The 16,145-nt window shown below is 30.0% G+C and overlaps 1 protein-coding gene across 1 annotated transcript; it reads right to left on the minus strand.

Moving 5' to 3' along the window:
• Window positions 1-1,142: 1,142 nt before the first annotated feature.
• LOC129320287 (flavonoid 3'-monooxygenase-like) lies at window positions 1,143-4,169 on the minus strand. The gene is made up of 3 exons (XM_054965659.1): window positions 3,592-4,169; window positions 2,567-3,010; window positions 1,143-2,071 (listed from the first exon to the last, which is right to left on the minus strand). The coding sequence occupies exons 1-3, from the start codon at window positions 4,033-4,035 to the stop codon at window positions 1,436-1,438; spliced, it is 1,524 nt and encodes a 507-aa protein (XP_054821634.1). The 5' UTR covers window positions 4,036-4,169; the 3' UTR covers window positions 1,143-1,435.
• Between the last annotated feature and the right edge of the window lie 11,976 nt (window positions 4,170-16,145).

Below are 16,145 nucleotides of genomic sequence, written 5' to 3' on the forward strand. Positions count from 1 at the left end.
TAAGTTGTTATAATTTCTCTCAAGTTTTTAAAAATGTCTTTGTCAATGCATTGTAAAGTAAAAACTTTTTTGACTGTTACAAAAAATGAAAGTCCTTGGGCCTACGCGTCTTTCTTTTCCTCTTCCCCTTCTTCCTTCTCCAGATGTTGACCTTACTCACCAAGAAATTCCTCCCATGGACTCTGCGTTCCTCTTCCCATCACTCTCCTTTGCTTATTCTTTTCCCTCTCCCTTTTCTTCTTTACTCCACCCTAATCACCATCCCCTCTCTCTCTCCCCCTTCTCCTCCATCTTCTTCTTTAAGTACACTGCACCTATTTTATCCTTGTGTGTTTCAAACAATGTGGTGGTCGAGAGGGCAAGCAAAAGCAGGGCTAGGCAACAAAGGCCCTGGTGGTTATCAAGAGCGGAGAGTGGGAGAAGGAGGACGGGAAGAGGGCGAGTGTCCTAGTGGATTGTCATGGCTGATCATCAGGTTGAGGTGTTTAGCAAGCAAGGAAATTTCCTCCAATTACGGCATATGATGGTTGCCTCACCCTTGTTTTCTTCTTTCGTGCTGGTTTGGACGGAATGGGAATGATGTTGTTACTGGAAAGCCAAGCAAAACCCGAAGGCCAGGCCTTAAATATAACACGGCATGCTTCTTGTTGAACTTGTCAAAGGGAAGATATAAAAATTTGAGCAGGGCATGATCTCTGATTGAGTTTGAGTGTTGCCATTTTCTGATTAAGACAAGAAAAAGAAGAGAATGCACGCAAATCCAAGGACTTTTATTTTCTATAAGGATAAAAGGGTATTTTTCCTTTACAATTTATTGACCAAGAAGTTTTCAGAAACTTAAAAGTAATTATAATACTTTGAAGAATATCGTTATCACTTATATATTTTGATGAAATTTTTCTCTCATTTACCTATTAAGATAGGTCTTTTTTCTCTAAAACCCTCCAATGCAGGGGAGGAAAGAAATCCCCTCCCCTCATTCTTGGTATCCCAATAAGAGGAGGAAAGCAACTCCTTTTATCAAAAGGGTTTTACTCGTCCATAGTATTATAGGGAATTGTGCTGTGAAAAATGAGACAATATATCACAAAAAAAATATTAAATAATAGAAAAGGAATGGGAAAAGGGAATCGTTAAGACTATTAAGAAGTAAAAAGTGCAATTTTACTGTAAACGTAATGAAAAATTACATGTAGATAGATAAGTTGGTTCCAGTTGACGCGGATCTTTCAGTTGTCTTACGTTCTCTTTTTCATAACCGTCCAAACTAAATTCCGAAGCAAATTCGATTCACACGATCATTCTACCACTCAATACAAATACTCAGAAAGGCGTACAAATATTCCAATGTAAAAGGCAGAAACCATATAGTCCCTGTGTAGGAATCCTCGCAACCTGAGGCTGGTGCGACTATCTGGAGATTAGATGATCGCATTTAATACGCTTGTGGTGAAAGTCTTGGCCTAGGGTGCACAATCAGAGGGGCTGCTCGTTGCAGGGTTAGCCCATAGGCTTCTTCCATATTAAGCTTCTCAGGGTGAAGCCCATCTGGCAGGTCCCAATCAAAGGCATGGACAAGTGTGGCAGTTAGTAGTTGAACCATTCGAAGCCCAAGGCTGATGCCAGCACAGATTCTACGTCCAGCACCAAACGGTATCACCTCAAAGTCATTTCCCCTAACATCCACATCAGCTTTCTCACCACCTGGCAGGAACCTTTCGGGCCTGAACTCCAATGGGTTAGACCATTCCTTGGGGTCACGACCTATGGCCCACACATTGACCAGTAAAGTGGCTCCCCTGGGGATATGATAGCCGAAGATCTCACAGCTTTTGTCCGCTATTCGTGGAAGAGAGAGAGGTGTCGATGGGTGGAGACGGAAGGTTTCCTTCACTACGGCCTGCAAGTATGGGAGGTTGGGCAAGTCTAGTTCTGTCACGAGTCGATCTCGGCCCACCACTGCATCCAATTCTTTTTGGACTTGGGCCAGAATTCTTGGATGCCGAATTAGTTCAGCTATGGCCCACTCCGTTGTACTCGATGACGTGTCAGTTCCAGCAGTAAACAGGTTCTGCGAAAATGGACCGACCTCATTCTTTCATGTTTAACTTTATTGACAGGGAAGATTGCTTTGAATTTATTTTGAAATTTAAAATATAAGTATATTAATAATTTTTAAGCATTATCAATAAAATTCACTAATTAATTGATACTCGTCCTATCTTAAATTATAAAATATTTTTAAATAAAATATTATATATTAATAAATTTTATTAAATACATTTAACAATTTAATTTTTTTAAAATATAAATATAAAGTTTTAAAAATATTTTTCATTTAATAACCTTAAATTATATTTAATTAATATTAAATAAATAAGAAGAATTTGTAACATTAAAATAAACATAATTAATAAAATTTTAATCTCTTTAAAATATTTTATATTTTAAAATAATAAATTTTTTAAAAAATATGTTATAATTTATGATGGAGAGAGTATTTATTAAGTGAACATAATTAAATCAGTAATATCAAATTCACGAAGTAAGGAAGAAGGGTAGGTACCAAGAGAAGAGCCTTAATCTCGGTATCAGTGAGCCGGGTTCCTTCGTCATCTGGAACGTCTTTGAGGGACAGCAAGGTACTTAACAAGTCCTTGTGCTTCTCGCTCTTAGAAACCTTGTGCTCTTCAATGATGCTCGTCAGAAATTCATCGAACCTCTTGTGCAGTTTCTTCATCTTAGCTTGCACTCCTTGCAGGTCAAGGAATTCCAAGGCCGGAATAAAGTCGCCGATGTTGAAAACTCCGGCCAATACCATCACTTCCACCACCATATTCTTGAACTCGTCCGCCCTGGGATCGCACCCAGCGCTGCCGTCGTTGAACACGCGCCGCCCTATCATCACTCTGCTCAATGCATTTGTCGTGCATACGTTGAGCAATTGACCCAAGTTCGCCGCGTTTGAGCCCGCGCTCGCTAGATTGCGCGTCAATCTTGCTATCTCTTCCTGCATATGGATTCAATTAGGTACTAATTATTATTATAAAAAATAATTGGAATAATCTTGCTATTAATTATTGACACAATCATACGAAGTTATTCCAAATTCCAAGTCGCAACGAAAGTACAGGACGGTGAACGGTTCAATCAAGTCCGAAAGACGCTTGTCCTTCGTGGACGGCTAGACGCCCTAGTTATCTGATACGCTGCTGGCCCTTTTTATGTTTCCTTTTTGAAAAAAAGATTCTTAAATAATTAATGCCCTCTCCACTCTACATGCATTTGAGATGTTCAGATTGATCTTTGATAAGATATAAAGCTGTAGTTTACGATTTTGTACATCATTACTGAAGGTAGGAGAAGACTGACTGACTAGATATTAGTTAACGATCGATGGACGCGCAATGAAAAACCACAAAGAACTATTTAAAAAAAATCACAAAGCAGTAAGCAAACAAAAAAAGACGCAAAATGAGATCGATCGCTACTTGTACTTATCAAACACGGAAATAGTTTACGAAAATCAATCACTCCATATGTAGAACGAAATAGATGCAGGCGTTTCGGAAAGAAAGAATGTTAATTAACCTGTCGGAGGTGTCTGAAATCATCTAAGGCTTTGCCGGAGAACAGATGAACGGAGCTAATTTTCCGGAGCATACGCCACCGTGGGCCGTAGGGAGCAAACACAAGGTCTTGATAGTTATAAGCGATGTATTTGGCTCCGGCGTTAGGAGGCCTGCTGGAGAAGTTGGCGTCATGAACCTTCAAGAATTGCGCCGCGACAGATGCTGACGCTGCCACGACGACGTCCACAAATCCTAGGCGGAGATGCATGAGAGGGCCATAGGTCCGCGCCAGGTCCGCCAACGCGTGATGCGGCACAGGACCTAGGTGAGGCAAGTTTCCGATGATCGGCCAGGGACGTGGACCTGGTGGCAGAGGATGTGAAGGGCCAGTGACAAGCTTGAAAAGCCTGTAAATCAGGATGGCCACCATTAAAGTGGCCAAGCCAAGAAGCAGATGAGACATGGTGGTGTCGCTGAGTTTCGTGACCACGCTTCTCTCTACTTCAAACCGGGAACAAGAAGAAGAAGAAGAGCACCGCAAATTAATTAATTGGAATGGAAACAAAAAAAGTGTTAACAAAGTGATGAGTCTTGAAGAGGTCCATCTCAGTGTCATATATATATAGAGATAGAGAGAGATGTTGGAGAGTAAAATGTAACCAGCGGTAACTGCATTTGTGAAGCCGGGTGTTAAACGAATATTAGTACAAATTATAATTATTTTTCTAAAAAATATTTCTTTTCCTCCAATTTCAGGGTGTCTTGTTTATGGATGATTGTCGAAATTACGTCAACTTTACCAGCAGACATTATTGGGTTATGGTCGTTTAAAGGTTACAGAACATATCTTTAGAAAGGCTATTTTAAATTAAACTCTAACAATTCATATTAAAAATAAGCACATCAACTTTATTTAAACATATTACATATGTATTTTTAAATTTAATTTTAGTTCTGTTGCCTCCAAAATAAATTAGCGTGGCTATAATAAAATTAATGTAATTTTTATGGAATGTGCCTGAAGAGACAAAATTAATGTAATTTTTTGCTTCCGTGTAAAATTGTATTTATTTTAAGAAATAAAGAATAACAGAAAGATCGAGAATCGAGAAAATACTGAGTTAAGTGTGCTGGTTGTTTAACTAAACAGTAATTATTTGAAGGGAATGGTAGATTTGAAGTGGGATTTGACCCAGAATAGGGGAATAGTACGCGTGTGTTAAGTGTGACCAAAAGATAGTTGATCTCACGGTATGCATGAGTGGTAGTTGAAACTTGCAACTTGAAACGTGAATACTGAACATTTTGTGATGTGTTAGGTTGATTGATTGGGCAAGTTTAATCAGATACGTTGACTGTTCGGTTAGTTATTTTCCCCAAAATAAAACCCTTTAAATAAATCTTTTGTTTCCTTTGTCTTTTTTTGTGAAAGGATACATTGACACGCTGCTGTTAATTAATATAGTAAGAGTTTTGTTTTTCCCTCGCTGAGGGCGTGGAGCTCTCATCACAAAGCTTTTAAAAAATCTTATCCAAATATCCTTAATTTTTTTTTAACTCCGTTTGCTTTCTCAACTTCCATTTGGTTTTTTTTTTTTTCTCTCCATTGAGAATTGATTGTTAGCATTTGAACATTTGCCATTTTTTTTCTCCTTCATAATTGATTCTGAAAAATTATCCAAACAATTTAAATTATCAAAATCAATTTCAGAAAACATTATCCTAACATTATCACATTCTATCAATCAATTTTTATATAATTAATTTTGTCAATTCAAATCCAAACACGTCACTTCTATCAAGCTGATACTATTTAGACTTAATTGCTGTACAATCTAGCTGGTTTATTCACGACTTAGAAGGACGTATTCTTCTCGCGTCACACTCAAAAGTACAAGACAAGTGGCTTGCAAGTGAGTTTGTTTCGTCATATATGATTTTTAGACTTGTGGCTTAAAAAATATAAGTAATTCTTTACGATCGGAAATTCGGGTTTTGCAGGAATTTCACCAAAGATTCCAAGTTGATTCAAATTTTCAGAGACTCATCGTATAACTAGTATATATAATATACTAACTGCCATACGACTTTATGACGGTTGGCCCAAAATTAAAAAATATCACAACTTTATGACAAGTGTTTTAATCTGCATGTTCTTGCAGTATTGTTTTGCTTAATTTGCAGCGTCGTCCTCCAATCTCTACTTGTTACGTTGGTTAACTTGCAATCCCATACTAAAAATTCATCCAATTAGGAAGGATTCAAACCATATTTTATAGGCTTGTTAATTCACATATGACTGCTGATATAAAAATATCAATAAACGATAAGGATAATACATAAATAAATATCCTTTAAATCTAAAAATATGTTTTAGACCTAACAAGCTTTTAGAACTTAACTCACCTGCACTTTTTTTTTTTACTTAAAATAATTGCAAGCCCCCAATTTCCCCATTCCTTTGAAATAAAATGGGTTTTCAATTATGCCATTTTAATTTAATAAAATCTTATGCATTACTCTAACGCTTTTAATAATTTTATTTTTTTTAACAGAGTACTTATTAATAAAACCTTACCGGTTACTCAGTCAAATAAATTCTTAACTGTACTACTAGTACTATTTTTAACGATTTTATTTTTTGGATATAACACTTATTTAATTTATTATCATTTCTTTTTTTATTATTGTCAATTTATATTTGAAACTAAAATTGAAAAAAAATTGTTGGGAAAATTTTAATAAAGACTCCTTAACCACACTTTTTTAAATTCAAAACCCATTAATTTCTAAAATTTCACTACAGTTTAAGAATACCGATTTGATATTAAATTTTTAAAAAATATGATAAAATTATTCTTCATTTAAATTAATATCAAAACTGCATTGCTTCACTTATTCATTTACTTATAAAATATTGTTAATTACCTTATTTTACTTGTTTATTTTCTTAAAATGAAATCAAGTAAAAGTCTGACAATAAACAAGTAAAATAGAGCAATAAATAATAATCTGCAAGTAAATAAACAGTATATAATATAAGAGTCAACAAGTTATCTTAAGATGACTCAAATGTCTAAAATAAAAATAAGTTAAATAAGATAATTAATAATATTTTATAAGTAAAATAATAAGTGAAGTAAAAAAAAATTTAATATTAATTTAAATGAAAGATAATTTTATTATTTTTTAAAAAATTTAATATCAAATTAATACTCTAAATTTAAATAAATATTGTTAAGAGATGCTTATTAAAATACTTTCAAAAATATTCCCCGTACCTAAGTTTGGTCGCATCCGTCAAGCACATGTTCCCTACCCAATTATTACCAATATTCACTGCCCTTGGAGCAAATTACAAAATAATAATAATAATATACTTCTTCCATTAAAAAATATAAGATATTTTTAAAGAGTTAAATATTAAAATATATAAGATATTTTTAATTTTTTAAGATGTAATCATTATTTTTTTAAATGTCCCTATTGATAGTTAGAGCCAATAATTCGGGCCAAGCCCGACGGGCTAGCCCGAATTAGCCCAAAAAATTTTAGAGCTAGGCTTAAAAAAAGTATTTTTTTTATGTTCGGGCCTATTCGAGCGGCCCAAATACCCCGAAAAAATTCGGGCTAAGCCCGATCGGGTTCGGGCTTGGCCCGAATACCAGAATAAAATATATATATATATAATATAATAAATATTAATTAATTCTTTAAATTTTAGATCATTTTATACTAAAATATTATATATTTGAGTCCTAGACATCATTTAAGTATTAAAAAAATATATTTTATATTTTTTATAAAATAAAATAATTAATTTCAAAGTAAAAAAATAATTAAAAATACTTTTAAAAATTAAATTTGGGTATTTGGGTCGCCTGAAGCCTGGAGGAATTTAGGTCGGGCTTGGCTATTGAGCTTTTCGAAGAGTCGGGCTTGTTCAGGTTCGGGCCTATTCGGACCGAGCCCAAATAAGCCCAGCCCGCCCGAATTCCCGGCTCTATTAATAGTGACTTTGTATTTATTATAAGGTGTTTAATAAGGATAAATATAAAAAGATAATGTTAGTTTGAAAATAGGTACTCCCTCTGTTCAAAAATATAAGGCATTTTTAACTGAATCTCAACCTCCAATAAAAGTAATTACTTATTTTTAACTAACCTTATCTTTTTATATTTAATCTTATTAAATACCTAACAATAAATATAAAATCATTATCAATATGGATATTTTTAAAAAAATAACAATAATTATATCTCAAAAGACTAAAAAGTACTTTATATTTTTAAACATCTAACTTTTTAAAAAAATGTCTTACATTTTTAAACAAAGGGAGTAACTACTTTATTGGGGGTGAGATTCAATTAAAAATATTTATATTTTTTAACGGAGGGAGTAACTAATATTCTCTCTGCCAGCTAATAATTACATTAAAAAATATAATATATTTTAAATTAAATCTCAATTTTAATAAAATAGTTACTTATTTTTAAATTAGTACTATCTTTTTATATTTATTTTTATTTAATAAGATGTTTTACTTTAAAATAAATATAAAATAATTTATTCTCAATATATTTTTTAAAAAATACAATAATTACACTTTAAAACAATAAATTTTTTTAATATTTTTTAACATATAATCTCTAGAAAATGTAAGGAACTGAGGAAGTAATGGATAAGACCATGACACGTATTAAGAATTATTTTTGTATTTTGAAAAAAAAATTGCATTTTCCATTATACGTTTCATTGATTGGGCGCATTAAATATAATAGAAGTTTGTGATTTTGTTGATATTAATGTCCCCATTTGGATACCCTTAAAAATCAATTTTAAAAGCTAAATCCTAGTTTCAGAAAAATATATTCAAACATTCATGTTATTGAATCAATCGTAACTTAAAATTATGGTTTTTTAAAAAAATAAAATATCCGGTACACATATTAAAACTAATTATAAATCAAAAATCATGGTTTTAAAAAACATTTAAATATATTTATAATTGTCAAAATCAATTATCAAGTATTAATACAAAGCCATGATTTATAAAATAAAGTTTATACAGAATATAAACGTTTAGAAAAGGTGTTAGTTGAAATGCTAACTTGAATGTCATGTAATAATAACTTATAAGATAATTATAATTTTAAATTTATAACTGACTTTGACATGTATACATGTGTTTGAATATTTTATAAAAGAAATTATTGTTTGGGGTTCATAATTAATTTTATTGTGTAACATGAGTGTTTGAATAATTTTTTTAAGAAAATCACAATTTTAAGTTTATAATTGATTGTGGCGTATAATGTGTTTTATATTTTTTTTCATAAAATCATGATTTTACATAATTTTCAATCCTTGATTTTTGATTATGTTCAAAATCAATCTTAGTAATGAGTTTTATAAATAAACTACACCACAAAACATTTTTAATTATATTCAAAATCAATCACGTAAAATAATTTTATCTAATCTAAATCCAAACGCACTGTTAGGTAACAAAAGTTTATCTGGTTTTGTTAGAAGATTAAGCATAATTTTTAGTGCAATAGAATGGAGAGGGTGGAATAAATTACTAAAAGAAGTTAATATGTTAGAAGATTTTCTTTGATTTTAGTGCAACATTAAAAGTGAAAATGGAGAGGGTGGAATAAATTACTAAAAGAAGTGTTTAAAGAATTTAATGCAATATCAAATCGAAGTGATTTCTTTTTCTTTGAAAAAAATAACATGTCGTTGCATTTAACAAAAATATACAGATCCCTTTATCGTCACTGAAAAGCAGCGCACAAATTGCGTCACAAAAAATAACACTGATTACTTGTTCTGCTTACAATTTCGAATGGGAATTATATTGTTCGTCTATGGAGTAAACGACAGAAGCGCAACTGAGAAATGAGATCAGAAGGCTAATTGTTCCACGTCTGAGGCTAAAAGCAGGCCGCAATATGACGTTAAAATATTAATAATCCTGATCCTATTCATGATGCAGTGAAAAAGAAAATTAATTTTATTTATAGAACACTTGCCAACTTTTAATACTCCTCTTTATATTTTTACCATTATTAAATACTTTAAATAAAAATATTAATAATGAGATTCAATAACATTTATCAGGGATAAAAGTAAAAACTTGTTAAATTTTCTAATAGAGTTAATAATATTTAAATTTTTTTAATTCTGATGAAATATATTAGAAGTAATTTATAAATATGACCAAAGAGAATACATACAAATGTCTCCGGATATATATAGAATTAAGGAAGAATAATATTAAAATTCAAAAATAACAAAATTTATGATAGTTAAATCCTCACTAAATTTTTTTAAAAAAATTAATTATAAATATTGATTCAAATAATAATAAATTCATGAGTTCTAATTTTAAATAAGACGTTTAAATTTTATACGTAATTCTTAATTTTTAGTTATGATTTTTTTTGTAATTATTTAAATCAATATTTATAATTTATTTTTTAAAAATTTTATTAAACACCTGATTGTTCTAAATTTTCTGTTATGGAGCTATATCGTTATTCTCGCTAGAATTAAATGAAGTCACGGCAATGGAGTGCGTCCTGCCTGTTAAATGCATAAGTGACAAGACAAATCAATAGATGTGCACGTAGGTCACCATCATCTAGAGACTGGCAAGGAGACTGAGCAAACAATAATCTGCAAGTCCACAGATCAAATCGAAGTCTGCCAAAATAAGTGTTAAAATTTGGCCAATGTTGTGTGTGTGTGTAAAATATTTTAGAATGAAAATGTAAAATGCATAACCTATCAAAATAAGGTGGGATAAGTATATATCCCATTTTCTTTCGATATAGTATTTTGTTATTTATTAAATATTGTATCAGTGTCCAACCCTACATCCAATATGGTTGATTAGAACAATTTTACAAAATCAGAAAACAAATGATGATGAGCGATGACCAAACTGGGCATCTAGATATCATGTGGCAGGTAGAAGGATAGTACAGGTAGCTAGGCACGTGTATGTTGTTTCGTGGATTGTTAAGTAATTAATGAAACGGTGTAAATGGAGATTAGGGTGAGTGAATGAATCTTACCCTTTATTGTAGCCATTAATATGGCTCAACCCACAGCATATAGGTTAGGATAGAGAAAATAAATTTAAATGTGAAATAATTTTAGCTTGCCTCTACAGAACGTGGACCACAAAAATTAACTTGTAAGTTAGTTGGTTAGCTCACTTTTTTTTAAGGATAAAAAATAAGTTAAGAAGACAAATTTTTGCTTGCTCAATTGGCGGTGACCCTTAACTTTTTAATTAGTTTTAAAATTAGTTTTATTGAATTATCTCAAACTCAAAGCATATGAGCAAATAAATGAGTCAAATAATTATGTTTTAAAAGAGCTGTAAAAATAACATGAGCGGAGCAAATCATAAAATTGATTTTCAACTTCATACGGCATACTAAAAAAGTAATATACCCCTTGTGAATCGAAAGTAAATTAATAAATGAGTTGCGTCATTTGTTACTTTTAAGTTTTAGCATGATCGATCATATTTTTTGTTAAATTAAATAATAATATTATTAGATCATATAAAAAAGAATAATGACTTCATTAACAGTTAGACCAAAAATCAATGAAACTATATGATAATATATAGCATATTAATGATTTTTATATTTTTTAACTTATACTATGGGTTAAAAAAATTGAAAAAAAACTAAAGCATGTATGGAGCACTAGACATTTTTTTAATTGTACAATTTCATGGTTTAAAAGATGTAAAATTTATTTAAAAAAAATTGGATTAAATTATTGTGCATGTTTTGATTATAAAATAGATAAATATTGACGCAACTAAATTATATCTAACTAAACTGTGGGTTATGTGATCTACACAAAATCTAAAATGTCCTGAGAAAATTCTGTTATGCATTGTTTTGATGACCCCTATAGCTTTGATTGCAAACTTTTATTATTGCTCAGATAATTAGTTTTCAAGAAAAAAATATGATTTTCTTACAACAACAAAATAAAAAGAGGTGAATTTATAATTTTTAAAATTAAAAAATTATAAAAAAGCATCAACCCACTGTAAGTTGTGCAGGCTAGTAGAAATACAACCCATTAGAATGCAGGCTATGCTAACACACGTTGTTAAGCTCATGACCCACTACAATTGATTCATGTTACTAGCTTCATCGTTAATCGGGTTTCCAGTTATCTGGGCTGTGGGAAGAGAGTTGAGACCAAGTTTTCCTCCTAAAATTCCAAGCCCTATTGCTGTTGCATTTAGTTTTGATGCTCACCACTTGACGAGCAATCTAGAACATCCAAATTTATAATCTAGATTATCCTAATTTACCAATTTTTATTTTGTATTTTGTTGTATATTTATTAAAATGTAAAATGTAAAATTTTAATAAATTTACTTTATTATCAATTTAAAAAATATAGATTTACTCTGAATCTAAAGCACATTTAGATAATTAATTCATAAGAATTTTTAAAAATTAATATTAAATTGGATGATGTATATTGAATATGTATTGTCCAGCTCGACAACAAAGCAGATTGTTTAAAATTTTATAATTTTCATAATAAATATAAGATAAAAATATAAATATAAAATTCTATAAAATCTGAACCTTTCATATTAAAAATTTGAATGGCCCAGATGGCACCTAAACCAAATCCGTCTTGTTTGGCTTCATGAATTTCGAGCACGGATAGAGAAAGGAAAAGGGGAATTACTAGTCATCCATTTCAGATATTCATTTAAAAAAATTATTAACATAGTTGATTGTATCATGTGGTATAATTACTTTATAAAAATAATTTTAAACATAGTTGAAAAGTATAATTAAAAATAAGGTGAAAGTGCTGTTTTATAAAAATATATACTCATTCCATTAAAAAATGTAAAATATTTTTTAAAGTTAGATGTTAAAAAATGTAAAATAATTTTAGTTTTTTGAGATATGATCATTGTTTTTTAAAAAAATGCTCCTATTAATGAATGACTTTGTATTTATTATGGGGTATTTAATAGGAGTACGTATAAAAAAATAGAGTTAGTTTGAAAGTAGATAATTATTTTATTGGGAAGTGAGGTTCAATTAAAAATGTCTTATATTTTTAAATGGATAGACTATTCAAATACTTTCTTATATGTCAAAATTAATTATAAATTCAAGATTATATTTTTTTTGGAATGTCAAAGTATTTATTATATATGCCAAAATTAATTATGAACACAAAATCATGATTTTTTTTTAAATATCCAAACATTCTTATATATGTCAACATCAATTATGAATATAAAACCATGATTATCTCACAAATTACAATTACTTACTTTTTAATTATATTTTTCTAAAAATTATCTAAAAATTATATAAATTATTTTACAAAATTATTTTTTAAAATTTATAATTGATTTTATTATATATAGAAGTGTCTTGGATATATTTTTATAAAGCTATGGTTTTGACTTGCAAGACTGATTATCATTGGTATCCAAGCTGCAGGTATTTTTTCCCTCACTTGGGCCATGCTTGAGCCCATCTCACCGGGAAGCCAATTTCCATCCAAACGCAAATTTTCCTTGACTTGGTCAAAGGAGTTTAATCTAGTCTTTTAGTATCTTAAATCTTCCATTCCGTCATCCAAGTAAACATACCAGATAAAAATTATTTCACGATTTTGTTGATCTCTCCTAGCAAGCAACAAGCCAAATGTGCCTCTCTGTTTTTTTTTTTTATACTGCGCACGAGTGTCTCTTTATCAGGAGCAATTGTATTTTTATACGTAACTGAGCATGGACTACAATTAACTTTTTTAATAAATATCTGAGTATTAATTTGTCATAAAATGTGTCTTTAAAAACTTGTATTGAACCTCTTTTTTAAGAGAAAATAATAATAAAATTCTCTTAAAATATATAAATGACAATTTAATTCCTCAAAATATAATAATTCCTTTAAGATTTTTAGAGATTTTTCTGTTATCAATGAATTTATATAAATTATTAAATTATTTTTTAATTCACAAGTTTTATTTAAATATTCATAACTTTTTTTATATTCACAACAACGCAATAATAAATCACAATTTTACATGTTAATTTCTTATTTACTATTACATTATTGTGAATATAAGAAAAAAATTATGAATATTTAAACAATACTTTTAAATAAAAACAATTTAATAATTTATATAAATTAATTAATGATAGAAAAGTTTTTAAAAATTTTAAAAAAATTATGATATTTTGATGAATCAAACGTCATTTATATATTTTTTTTTTTTTTAATCTTGCAATGCTAATTATTGCAAGCTTACCGCTCGTCTCTATTCGTATGTGTATTGGAGTTTATTCATCTTCACCCTTCACCCTCTGTGTTTGGGTGGTTCGGAAAGAATGACTGAAATATGTTCGAGGCAGGCTTTGGACTTCGGAGGGATTTGACTGTTGAGGAATTCATTGTCTCCCCTAATATTTAAATTTAATTTTTTTATTATTAGCTGTAAATTGAAATGAAAATATCTGAAATAATAATAATAATAAAAAAGATTAGGACTCAAACGGTCAAACCCATTTACAAGAAATCAGAGAACCACAGCCACAGTAATTTCTCCATCTTTCGTCGGCGTCAAGAGAAGGGAAGAACCCAATAGCCGAGCAACCCGATCATACAATACTCGTCTCCTCATACGCTCCTTCCGTTGAAAAATAAAAATGCGTTTTTTTCATAAAACAATATATTAGAAAAATATAAAATCTTTTAAATCTTTTAATGCATAATTAATGAAATTTTCCAGAAACAGTATCAATCAAAAGGTGTAATTAATAAGATTTTTTTATCTGAAATACTTTATTAAATAAAAATAAATATTACTTTCTTTATCCCTATATGTAAAGTATTTTTTTAAAATTTATTTTATTCCCACATATAAGTGTTTTTTAATATTTTTAAATAATTTAACAATTTTGCCTTATTTTTAAAAGGAAAAAATATTAATTGTATCATTTATTCACCACCATCGTAATATTAATTGTAATATTATTAAAGGTAATATTAAAAATATATTATAATTTTATGTGATTTCAACTAAATAATATATTTATATTGGTGCATGACTTTATATATGAGGACTAGTGAAGTAAAAGAGATTGTAATTTTAAAAACAAAGTAACTAATCTGTTAAAGATATGATTCAATTGAAAATACTCATAACATTGAATGGATGCAGCGGACATGAAATCTCTCGCTGCAGTGTCCAATATGTTTTTTCAAAGACAAACAATTTGGTGCTAAATCAAAGGACAGACATATTATGTCACAGCATTACAGGAAAGAGACTCGTCAGCGAGGGAGATTCCACAACGATCTTCACAAACTTCTCAGTAATCCCGTTCCTTAAAGCTCCAGGCGACCGAGGTTGTAATTTGATTAGGCTCAATTGCTCGAAAAGATCATGATGCTCTAATCAATCCTGAATGCAAGTGATGTAAAACGGGGAGAGGGAGAGGGAGAGGGGAATAGAGAGAAAGAGAAAGGAGGAGGAGGAAGAGAAAGAATGAAGAAGAAAGTTGAAACTTTCAAAAACTCTTATTCAATAATATTTAAAAGTTGAATACAAAATAGAAATCCTAAAATTATTTATAAAGCTTTAAAACTAATAAAATAATAATAACTCAAATTCAAATTTTAAATTCTAAATCTAAATATAATATTAAAAATATTAATATTTAATATAACAATAAAATAAATAATAAATCCTATTCTAATGAATAAAATCCTTATTCCCTAATAGATAATTCTAATATCTTAAATAAATCCTAATTATATTAATTAATCATCATCTCATATTTCATCATTTCTCCCCCACTTAAAAAATTCATCTCCTGACACGTTAAACTTGATACACAAATTAGTTGGGGAGGGATGGATGGGATAAAATTTCATCCATGTGCACAGATATGGAAATTCTTTTCAACAAATGAGGTAGTGAAAGAACAAATGCTAGCAAGAGTGAGTAGTTTGACTATGCAAAATCTTTAGAAAACCTTTTCAATAGATAAAGTTTTGTTGGATTTGGGCATTAAGCAATGAAGTAACTCTGAGAGATGTAACTTGCAGACAATGAATAGCCATAATATGATGAGATTGACTCTTATTAGAAATAATTTGAGAAGAAGCCACTTGTATTGATGTATAGTGAGTAACTTGATCATTGTTTGGAGAATCTTCTATTGGTAAATAAGGAACTTCTGCCGTTGTTGGCTCGCTTGATGCTTGTTCTTCCATTTGTTTCGTCAATTAATTGATCATTCTCTTAATCTCATATGTTGCCTCCTTAACTTCACTACAATCCCTCATAAGTTTGTGAAAATAACAATTACGTTCTTGCCGAAAGCGATCCAGTTTAACTAAAACTTGGTCTATGTTCTCTTAAAAGTCAGTATATTCATAATGGCAACAAGTACCATCCTCATATTGATAAACATAATCATGTTGGTGGCTATTAAGATGCTTATATTGTTATTGCTCAATGTACTCATGCCGGTATTGATCT

The sequence above is a fragment of the Prosopis cineraria genome, unplaced genomic scaffold (assembly GCF_029017545.1).
Source record: "Prosopis cineraria cultivar Desert tree isolate PC_DT_omini unplaced genomic scaffold, ASM2901754v1 PC9, whole genome shotgun sequence".
Lineage (NCBI taxonomy): Eukaryota > Viridiplantae > Streptophyta > Magnoliopsida > Fabales > Fabaceae > Prosopis > Prosopis cineraria.

Bases quoted from the DNA above. Each gene is read 5' to 3' on its own strand.
- LOC129320287 (XM_054965659.1), bottom strand. From the start codon at position 4,035: ATGTCTCATCTGCTTCTTGGCTTGGCCACTTTAATGGTGGCCATCCTG. The intron at 3,011-3,591 runs GTTAATTAACAT...ATCCATATGCAG, and splicing joins ATTTCAGACACCTCCGACAG to GAAGAGATAGCAAGATTGAC. The intron at 2,072-2,566 runs GTACCTACCCTT...CCATTTTCGCAG, and splicing joins AGATTAAGGCTCTTCTCTTG to AACCTGTTTACTGCTGGAAC.